At 26.3% G+C, this 11,694-nt stretch overlaps 1 protein-coding gene and 1 long non-coding RNA gene across 21 annotated transcripts in view; one reads left to right on the top strand and one right to left on the bottom strand.

The window, feature by feature from the left end:
• Nucleotides 1-7,748, top strand: part of LOC114129745 (adenylate kinase isoenzyme 1) — a 227,591-nt gene extending 219,843 nt beyond the window's left edge. For 3 of the 6 annotated variants that reach the window (XM_050207930.1, XM_050207931.1, XM_050207929.1), the window contains exons 2-5: nt 5,332-5,389; nt 5,464-5,627; nt 5,689-5,805; nt 6,936-7,748. In XM_050207930.1, the coding sequence (XP_050063887.1) occupies nt 5,353-5,389; nt 5,464-5,627; nt 5,689-5,805; nt 6,936-7,193 (576 nt within the window). In that variant the 5' untranslated portion in view covers nt 5,332-5,352 and the 3' untranslated portion in view covers nt 7,194-7,748. Of the gene's footprint in view, nt 1-970; nt 1,157-4,404; nt 4,545-5,331; nt 5,390-5,463; nt 5,628-5,688; nt 5,806-6,935 lie in introns of those variants that run through there. The other 3 variants (XM_027994567.2, XM_027994568.2, XM_050207932.1) reach the window with 3 other exon arrangements.
• Nucleotides 5,842-11,691, bottom strand: LOC114129742 (uncharacterized). Of its 15 annotated transcripts, none has more exons than XR_007606313.1 (6): nt 10,893-11,640; nt 10,436-10,831; nt 9,241-10,364; nt 8,857-8,996; nt 8,482-8,699; nt 5,842-6,284 (listed from the first exon to the last, which is right to left on the bottom strand). It is a non-coding gene; the product is annotated as an uncharacterized LOC114129742 (long non-coding RNA). The 15 variants fall into 15 exon arrangements; XR_007606311.1 differs by lacking the exon at nt 5,842-6,284 and having other exon boundaries at nt 7,883-8,699; nt 10,893-11,342; nt 11,565-11,691; XR_007606309.1 differs by lacking the exon at nt 5,842-6,284 and having other exon boundaries at nt 7,883-8,699; nt 10,893-11,179; nt 11,565-11,687.
• Between the last annotated feature and the right edge of the window lie 3 nt (nt 11,692-11,694).

Here is an 11,694-nt window from a genome sequence, read left to right as displayed (position 1 = left end):
ATTATCAAAATTTTACTAAAAAAGGATGTTCATATTTATATTTTTCAATATTTGACCATACCGAATTAATAAATATTTTTAATTTAATGCTCCAATGTAAATACATTTTTGATGAAAATACATAATCATTTTCTTCTATATATCGTTAATATCGAATGTATCAAAATATAATTTACCTATAACCTATACTATTGATAAGTATTTATCAATATAGGTATTATTGTATATAACATAATTTCTAAAGTTTTAAATCCTTTAGTGCAGTAAAATTTAGATGGAAATACTTATACTTTGGACAGCCACCATTTTTTCAACGTAACTTAAAAATATTAAATTTAAATAATTTAATGATACTTAATAGTAAAAATACATAAATATCATAAACATACGCATTTTGGAATATTTCGCAAAAGAAACCAAACACTAGGTAGTAGGTTGAATATATTAAGGTCCAAGGAGAAAAGTCAACCCGTAAACAAATACATAATTATAGGTAAATATATAAAATAAAAAAATGTACACATTATTTGGGACGATTATATAACAAAAATAAAAACACACTTAAAAATACATTTTTCAAAGACACGGTGAATTTAAGATAATGTATATATGGAGGACTGGATCCTTTGGTGACGATGCAAGCCAAAATGATACTTGTATATATTATATAGGTGTATATTATATATATAATATATATATATTTTTAACAAAAACCATGCTAAACGATTTTCACAATAATAAAAAATATTATATATAGGTATAGTGTACATAATCTTAGTCGTCTTTGACCGCGTAAAAATAGAGATGACCTTAATTTCCGACCTGCGATACGACCATTATCGTGGCGGCGACTACGTGTAACCGTGAAAATATTTTTTCGTAGCGCCAATTGCCAAAAAAAAAAGTTTTCCTTTCCTCGCTCCCCCTTCATACGCTATACCATGATATTATTATTATCACTGTGTCGCCGCCGCGCTGCCTAAGCTACTGCTACCGCTGCCGTCGCCGTCACCGCCCAACAAAATAATAGCCGAAAACCCTCTCCCACGGGCCGCACTTTCGTAGTTGTGTCGACGTTTTACGGTCCTCCTCCGCAGCAACAGCGGCTTAGGTATTTCATTCGTATAATATCCATCCAGTTGTGTCAACAAATATTGTGAGTATAAAAATAATAGCTTAATATAGAACATTATTTTAATATAATAATAAATAATAATAATATATACACATACAAAATATGCACAGTCCATGCGCGTATAGCTAGTGTCGATGGGTTTTCGATATAAACTATTTTGGCACTCTTATAAGTATACCAACGCGCGTCATGTTGTACATTTTTATCGGTATTCCATATTAATAATATTTATACCTAGATATATACACCAAACACACATGACGCATGAATTTATAGCGTCATGCACTCATGCAATCCACGTCATAGACTGCTCTCAATAATTTTTACACTATAACAATAATGGTAATTGTTCAATTACAGTATAATTTAACTGTATGTATGTAATAAAATGTAATGTTTATGTTATGCGCATGTAACTCACAACCAAGTTTATCACATTCATGGTTTCGAAATTTAGCATATGGCTAATTCTTTTTCCGAGGATGTGAGCTTCAAAACTAATTTTTTAAATTTTACATTTGAAAGAGGAGCTCACACAGAGATTTGTTTTTGGGGGTCTCGAAAAACTAGTATATTATTATTGTTAATATAGGTTGTCATTGCAGGTTACATACAAATAAAATGGTTATTATGATTGAGTAGGTATAGTTTTGGATTTGTATTTTATTTTTGGTCAAAATCATTTAAATAACTACTGAGTTATAAATTTCTGTGTAGTTAACATTATTTTAAAACAAGGGAAATTATTTGCAGGCATTTTATAATTTATCGCGTAAGACGACATGCGACATCAACAATAATTAATAAATATAAGTAGTATAACCATTATCAAAGGCCTAACATAAATGATTTATGCAAATCCACTGCTTTCGAATGATTTTCATAAAATTTTCATCAATTTTTAGATTCAGCAAGATTCGCAATGTCCGTTGAATCCTCTTGTCTGCTACCTTTTATAATTTATACTTTTTAGTTTTCTACAAATAAATTTTGAATATAATATGTTGATTTGTGAAAAATTATCATATATTTTTAATATCATGTATTGTTTCCATTAGTCAAATAAAATAAAATTATTGGATATAATTTTAGACCTGTAAATCTTATAACTGTTTAAAACAACCTAAATAAAAAATGGCTTATTAAAAATGTATGTAGAGAAGGCATAACGGGTATTTAATTTGTTACGGGCAACGCTGTGCATGATCAGCTAGTATAATATTTATATATATATAGGTATATAATATATATTACTAGTTATCCCCGTGCACTTCGTTGTCGATTAAAATTAAGCTTCTTATGTGATTTAAATTTTGTTAAATTTGTTATTCAATATTTGTTGTTAGTGAAAAATGTTTCAAATTCGCCTGGTAGTTCCAAAGATTAGCGTGTTCAAACAAAAAAATAAACTCTTCAGTCTTATTAAAAATATATATATATATAGTATAAATATATATATATTATACTCGGTCAGTCGTACAAATAATGATACATACAATTGTATTACTGTCTGTGTCTATAGCAGTGTGTCTGTTGATTATTCTAAATCTATATGCGTCCCATGTCGTCACACGTCTGCTATTATTATTCTATTCGGTTTGTGAATTGCGAAATAATGTACTCTATAATAGGCGTATTATATAAGGATTGGTTTATTATAGTTTTTCAATACGTAAACAGGTATACTAGTTTTTTATAATCATATATGTATAAAGAAATGCATTTTGGAAATGTTTTCTATACGGTCACTTTGTTTTATGTATTTTATGATCCTTAAATAATAGGAAGACAAATTTTTGTAGATTTATACAATAACGATTGTTGTCACTACTTTTTTTATCTTTATAATTTAAACTTGCATAAAAAAATGGAAATTTAGATAGGTGATATAGCTATTACTGTCGATCTCGTTATAACCGCGGTAGAAACTAGATAATATTTAATCAGTAAAGCATACCTACATACCGATTTATATATTATTACCTATACAATAAATTAAAACTATAAATAAAAGATATTATTACAACTACAAGTACCTAGGTATATTACTCATCAATGACATCACACCTATATAATAAGTAGGTAATATTATACTATATCTGAAAACATTAAATAGGTTATAACCAATATAACCTACCTATGTAATATAGCTTAAGTACCTATAAATATTACCAATGTACTATTGTGTTTACCAATGGTCCACAAGAATAAGATTATAAATTATATTATTTGATTTTAAATCAGCACATGTCTTTTTACTAATTTATTACAATAAAAAATAGATTGTATAAATGTATTGACGTGGGTATACCTAGCTGTAATGTTCATGTTTTATAGTAATAAAACAGTTCCTAAGTCTTAGGTACCAGCATATTGTAGTCGGTAGGTAGGTAATTATATAACATATTATTATATTAGTTGTAGTTTAAGCCTTAAAGTTGCTAGTCTTGGTCTTTGGTTCTTGGTCTTTGGTGCACAGATTTATTTGTTAAAAAAGGTGAATATAGATATTGATTGTTAATTAATTTTTTTATTATATTATATCTCTTTTTCATCAAATAATTACATTTTCATACACCTTTTCCAAGTATATGTGTTGAATATATATTTTGAAACAAAATTAATTATTTTATAAACAGTAGAATATTTTGGATCTAAATTTATTCAACTCTACACCGGTCTTGTTACATGTATTTGGTAATTTTTCATAATTTATTATTTAATATCTATACTATATTCTAAATACAATACTACAGTGTTCTTTTAAAAATTATTAGCTTCAATTCGTTTACTGTTGATGCGTACATGTTCACACAATAAATAATTAATTATTTCAATGAATTTAACTTCTGAGTTTATTTTGTTATAATTATCATCCATAAAACTACGAAATTAGTCATCGGCCTAACTTATTAGTTATTTTCATATTTATATCATCTTTATATTTATGTTGGTCTGGCGTTCTATTATAATATTAATTATTATATGAGCTCTGTTTATTTATTTAATTCACATTTGTCCTTGATGTTTTTAAACACTTGACGACGGATGCTTGCTATGTGTTAAATATTATATGTACCTTAATAACTATAAATCGCAATATGAATTATAATGTTACAAGGTTATTAATATTTTTACGGTAAATACATTAACAATTCAAGATAAAACAGTTTATTTGTCATGATAAAGTCGTATTAGCATTTAAAACAATAATTTAAATTAATTACATCTAATAATTAGAATGAGACATAACATTATAATATAATAGGTATAAATAGTTTCGCTGCAGTATAAAATTATTTAAATTTTTTCTTTTAAGTTTTATAAGTAAATATAAAAATATTATTGACATAACTAACTAATAGCTATTTTCATTTAAATTTGAACGTCTTTAATGTAGGTCGTAGATGTAAGTATTTATTTATTATTAATATTTTTTTATCTTAAATCACATTTATATTATGAACGTGTTACTGAAAATACATTTGGGGAAGTATATCTATTATATACATAAAGTTATTTTTCTCATTCTATAAAAATTATTTTAGGATTTGAATTTGTTTCATTACACCAATTTTATTAATTTTTAAAATTTAATTATCATGTTTTTTATTAAGTAATCTCTTTTGGAACCTAGCCAAACTTAAAGTATTATGACCTTTTATTTTTAGATGTACAAATTATTTTGAAGACACAATCGATGCTATACTATTTTTCCAAAAATCAATAGATATAAAATATTTTTAGTAACAATATAAATACATTTTTATTCAAACTTTTAAATGATATTATTTATTTATAAAAATAACATTTTGTCATTTATGTAATTTTGTTTATAGATGTAATATTTGGTATATTTTCCAATGAAAATGTATTTAAATGTGTCATATTTTGTTATGTAAACGCGAGTGTAATATAATTTTGACCTTCTGCATTATTCGCCCGTTTTAAGCTAATGACCTTTATGGACAATGGGCCTTACCAGATAGCGTGTAGTTTATATATATATATATATACTATTTTAATATATAATTATAAACATATTATAATTATTTAATTTAATGTTATGTAATTGAATAGTACATTATACACTACTAGTAGTTCCATAAGTATCTACCAATACAGTTGTATACAACATATTATTATATTTGTTTCTAAATTTAAAATATATTTTTAACTTTATATTTTTTTAACAGTCAACATCAATAAATACCAACATGTCTGAAATCACACTTCCAACCGTTTGGATACTTGGTAAGACGAAAGAATTAAATAGTCGAATTATGTCATTATCTATTTATGGATTTTATCGATATTAAATAAAATAGGTGGACCTGGTAGTGGCAAAGGTACTCTTTGCGATAAGATCGTTGCAAAATACGGGTTTACACACATTTCGACTGGCGATTTGCTGAGGGACGAAGTGAACACAGGATCAGAACGTGGCCAAGAACTGGTGAAGATTATGAAAGAAGGAGCCTTAGTTCCAACGGTTAGTTTTCTAAGCATATATTTATTTAGAAATTAAATGGATTTACGGATGTATGTTTTAGTCTATTGTGATGGAGTTACTAAACGAGAAGATCAAGAGCAAATTAGAAACGTCCAAAGGTTTTCTGATCGATGGTTATCCACGTGAGAAGAAACAAGGAGAGGAATTCGAAGCTGCGGTAAGTGTATAGATTATTTTTAAAGTAAATAGGTGCCAATTTGTATTTTAAATGTTTAAAGAAACTGGACGAAAGTTTTGGGAGAAAAAAAATGGTTTTCTACAAGTAAAAATTTAATTTTTATAATTTTGTATTTACCTACATCATAAATTCATAACAATAAATTTTATACGATTACCCTTATATAATATATAAGTAGATAAATTATGATAATATGTTCATCACTATATATTTATATAATTCCAAAATTAGTTTTATAACTAATATTTATAAATAAAATCATAACTATATATTTTTAATAGGCCATATAAATTGTAACCTAACCAGCTATACGTTTTTGTTGTTTAGACTTAAGAATGTTTTTTTTGAGCTATTTTCTTTAGTATTTTACTTGCTAAGTGGTAATTTGAATTGCATTTTAAATAATCTATAATAATAAACATTTTCTTGGATGTTTTTGCAATATTTTACAATAATACCTGTAACATATTATATACCACAGAGTGTAAATGCAAAAGTTAATATAAATAGCTATATTATTATAAATTATAAACATCCTAACATTTAAAAAATAAAATTAAAAGTGAAAAATGTTGGTAATACCTATTAATATACTCTATTACGCTTACACTCAAATGACTACTGACTAAACTTTTATTGATCAAAATAATGTAATCATTAATTATAACAGTATTGCTAATTGCTATAGTACTAATGTACTATATAAATATGACTTCAACGAGTAGTTATTTTTTAACTATACACATAACAATAGGTAGTTAGGTATATTTAAAAAAAAAAAATGGCACAAAAATAAAATGCTACTTTTCACCTTAATAAGATTTATGATAGCAAATAACATATATTATAGCAATATAAAGATAAAATTATATAAAATCTTTTCATACAGTTTTGTAATTGAAAATAGAAAGTTTAATACGTAGGTACACGTACATTAGATTTTGAAATGTAGAATATCATATATTATTTAATCATTATGATTACGACTTAAATAATTTCACTTCAACATTTTATAAAAGTATTTTAATTTTGATACAAACTTTAACATTTACTTTTTGGTAGGATTAATTACAAAGATAATACTATTTTTAATGTTTTATTTTCTATAGATTAAACCAGTAGATATGGTATTGTATTTGGAATCCAAAGACGAGACGATGGTGCAGAGATTGCTCAAACGAGCTGAAACTAGTGGACGGTCAGATGACAACCTGGAAACAATTCAAAAGCGGTTGCGAACGTTCCACGATAATAACGATCCAATTATAGAAGCATACAAGTCTAAGGTTGTGATCATATCAGCTGAACAAAGTGCTGAGGCCGTTTTCGCCGAGGCAGAGAAAAAACTTGATACATTGGTTGCATAAACTTAAAAACGAGTCTACATCAGTTTTGATGATAATAAAAATCGACAAAGTTATGTTAAAAGCTCAAAGTTCCATTTGAAAAAATAAAAAGTTAATTTTTTCACTTATGTGTATTTTCACAAGCTATAAATATAGATTTAGGTTCGGATCAATAAAACATGATAAAATGTCAGTTGTAACTTGAGTTACCTATATACATAATTATCGAATTAATTGTTTTGTTGCAAATTATAATATTTTAGAGTACCTAATACAAAAAGTAGAAGATATAATGTTTATGCGCTTTTAGTTTCATTTAAATGTATAAAAAGCATTTTTTTCTACACTTGGATTATTTTTTAGTGATATTATATTTATTAAAAAACAAATTCGAACCGTCTATTTATTAAAAAAGTACATACCTAGTATAAAAATAAAGATGATTAATAATAATATAATTTTGAATTCAAACATAATAAATTGTTGTTAAATGTTAATTATAATAAAGTTGTTATTGCAGTATTTAAAATGTTACTTGCTTTTTAAGTAAAAAAATTAAATATTTATGTTTTAATAGTGTTTTTTATTTATTATTCTTTTACTTAGGTTACCTGTAGTAATTTATTCATTGATTCAAACTAATAGTACCTATGCCTATGTAGGTAAATGGAAAGTAATTGTTTTAATAGAATATTTCCGAAAAAAATTTATTTATTATTAATAATATTTATTTCTTAGAAATTTAAAACTAGATAATTGAATAGTACAAAGTTTTCTAATATTAAAAATAGTTTAGAAATTCTATACTAAGGCCGGCCGCACACCAAAAGAGCATAACTATGTTAATCATCGAGCGAACAGTATGCACAGTAATGTGTTAAATTTATATGAATGATTTTACAACTGTTTGGTGCATTTATTTAAATGTAAAGGAGATTAAGTATTATAGTAAATAGAACTATGTTTATCAAATATATTGAGTAAAGTTTAAGACGTTTAAGTTATAATTATTATAATAAGTAAACAATGTTTTAGTGTCTTGCAGATGTAAGGAAATCTTTGTAGATTTTTTTCTAGAAAATTCCGGGTGAGATATATTTATATCTAACTCATTTTTACTGTATAATTAAGTTTCAGTAGTATGAGATGAAAATTGAATCAGTTATTAACAAAACTAAATTGAAGTTATTGATTTCCATTGTTACTTTCATATGAATAAAGGCTTTTTATTTTTATCAAAATCTAATAGGGAAATATTATGTATATAGCTATACTATAAACTAGGTAGAGCTATACTTAAAGTTCTTACACCCTAGGCGAATAGTACGCGCACGGACGCAGATTAGGGTAATGTATGAAAGAATTTAATTTATATTTTTTTTTATCGCCTCGATGCTATTTTTCACTGTGTTGGTTTTTTTTGATCTATGGATTGTGTACTTGTCGATGGGTTATGTCCTCAATTTTTTCTTTGCTATCGTTGCGATTGTCATGGAATTACCAAGCTGTTTCTTGTTACTATCTAAACTGAAATATTATGATTATTAGTTTGAGTTCACTTATGTCCTTATAGTTAAAACTTATAGCTGATCATATATACCTTAGTATTTTTGTTAAATTAAAAACAGTCTAGTACCTTATTGTTTATTCAATTTTGCCATTCCTTATCATTTGAAAGCATTACCTGCGTAGGAAAAATTACTCCACATTTGACAGCATAATATGTGCGGTTATGGCTGTTGTTGCTTGCACTCTCTGTAAGTGTTGTTTGTATTTATCCGGACACTTTGAATATAGAACGCTATTGCTAAGTGCTCTGATATCCTATAATAATTACAATACACGTAAATATTAAAAATGTTACGCTAACAAATACACAATAATAATAAGGAATAATTTAAATATAGTGAATTGGGATAAGGCCTGAAGTCATATGCATCCGCGTATGTTAATATTATAAGAACAATGCACTACAGGTCTAAAGTCAACAATGATGATAGAAGATCATTATCAGAAACTAACAATACAATAGAATACTATAAAAAAAAGAAAAAAGAAATATTCTAACCATTTTTTTTGTTTTACATGTACTTCACGACAACCATTCACAGATGCTCATACGTTGTTCATGATTTTGACTGGTGAATGGCAATGAGAAACTTTTTGAAATACTCGTAGGTACTGTCTCAAACATCTTAGAAAATAATTGTTTTATATTTAGTTTATTTTTAATGTCAGTTTTTATTTAAAATAATAATATTTATTGGTTATTATCAATTTATCAGTATATTAGATTTTCGTCCAAATATAAATATATTATATTAATGATATAACATGATCAATAATCTATTCACTTGGTTGGCCGGAAATTATATACTTTATAATATGAATTGGCATATGAAATCACGCAAACAAAATTATTAAAAAGTATTAGAAGTTCATACTAATTTTAATATATTAAAATGGACATTTCTACTCAAAATAATTACTTGTCAAGTAAATAAATTATTGAAACAAAATAACTGTAGGTACTTAAAATTAATTTAGGTATTTAGCATTAATATATGCTATCACATCTTTGTATCACTTCAATATATGTTTTCTTTCTTTACTTAGCCGTTTTATACATGTAGTTTGACAATGTATTTTTGATGTGATTTCACCAATTTTTTACATCAATTAATTCTTGCCTTGGGTGATCATCCAGCTCGAACACTCCTATGAAATAAGGTTTTTAATTTTTTTTAAATCTTATATTGTTGTATGTTGTATTAAGTAATATTATTTTAAAGTAATATTAAATTCTAAAACTAATGGAAATGGTGTTAATTGTTTATGATGAAAGTTGAATGAGTTATTTACAATTCAAAATTGACATTGAGAATTTTAAAAATTATGATGCTATAAATTAAGGTTTTTTTTTTTAATCATATATGGTTATATGTTTTAAAAAGTAATAATATTATGAGATAAAATTAAATTTTGAAGAGAAGAAAATCGAGTGGATTTTTAGCAAAATCGTAAAATAACATTGTTTTTATCTCCTCAATTCCTTATTTTCACTGTGTTAGTTATCTTTGTTTTATGACTTGTGTACTTATTGATTGGCGCTGCGAAATGGGTTTTTCTTTGATTTCTGCTTTGTGTCTGTTGTACTGTTTCTGAAATTACCCAGCTTGTTCTATTTGCTAACTAAAATGGAGTATGATTAGTTTGTGTTCACTAACGTCCATACAGTTAATTTATTAGTTGATCATATATACCTTAGTAGTGTTGTTAAAAAAACACGGTTTATTTCCTTATTTTTCCAGATCATAAAGTGCGTGAAAAATTAGTCCCCATTTACTAGTATATGTGAGGTTACGGCTATAGTTGTTACTTCCGTAATTGCTGGGCCATTCTGAATGTGATGTTGGTATTTATTGGGACTCTCAGAGTATACCACAATATTGCTACGTGTTCTGATACCCTATAATAATACGTAGGTATTATAAATGTTAGGCCTAAAAGTATAGAATAATAATAAGGAAGAAATTAAACAAAGCGAGTTTGGAAAAGATCTAGTGCCATCCTTGTCCGTGTATGTTAATACAATAAGAGCAATGTACTATTATAAGCCATACAATGAATGACAGCGATAGAATGTACTTTATCTGAAACTGAAAAAAGAATAAAACTATACTTGAAATATTTTTACAATTTATTTATTTTACTACTAACCAAAATATCTGTTCACGGTTGTTCATACTTGGCCAAATATCATCTCAATAAATAAATCAAATTTATTAGCTAACCCATTGAAGATTAGTACGAAAAATTCAAATCGCTAATAATTAAAATAGTATACTCACTGATTTTTAACACGTTCAACGTAACGGTCGACATTTTAACATTGACCTGAACATTAATTTGATATTTTGTCAAACATTTATGACAACACACTTGTGTAATTGTGTTTGACGTCCTTTTACACTTTTCCACTTGAATGATAATATTTTATTCAGATCCTAATAGATGTATTTATTGATTATAGCGATTATTAATAATAAATCAAATATCAATAGACATATGGAATGTACGTTGTACGCTCCCCGTACAGCTAGTGGTTGTGAGGTTTCAACATTGTTAAATAGAGACAGTCAACAGTACTTGTACATAATATGATGGGACCTAAATTAGTTGTAGAAAAATATTCCATTTAGAAAAATTATGTTGAGTTAACCGCGATCAACAGTGTTGGTGAAATCGGCCCTAAAAGTGCCGTAAATTATTTTTAAATCGTAATGACGTAACATTCCGTAGATATCATAGATTCATCATTCATAGAGAGTGATGGTTTTGGACATCGGTCGTCGGCACGATTTAAGATATACAAATAAATATTTTAGATACCTTCATGGCTTCATCAATGAATTAAGAAGAGTTTATTATTTTCTTAAGAATTAAGAATTAAGAATTAATTCTTCTTAGTTTATGGATAAATCTTAAATCCTGGTCGTCGGTTAATTCTTATCACTGTTGC

The sequence above is a fragment of the Aphis gossypii genome, chromosome X (assembly GCF_020184175.1).
Source record: "Aphis gossypii isolate Hap1 chromosome X, ASM2018417v2, whole genome shotgun sequence".
Taxonomy (NCBI): Eukaryota; Metazoa; Arthropoda; class Insecta; order Hemiptera; family Aphididae; genus Aphis; species Aphis gossypii.
The sequence above is the reverse complement of the archived record's forward strand: the minus strand, read 5'-3'. Positions and strand labels throughout refer to the sequence as shown.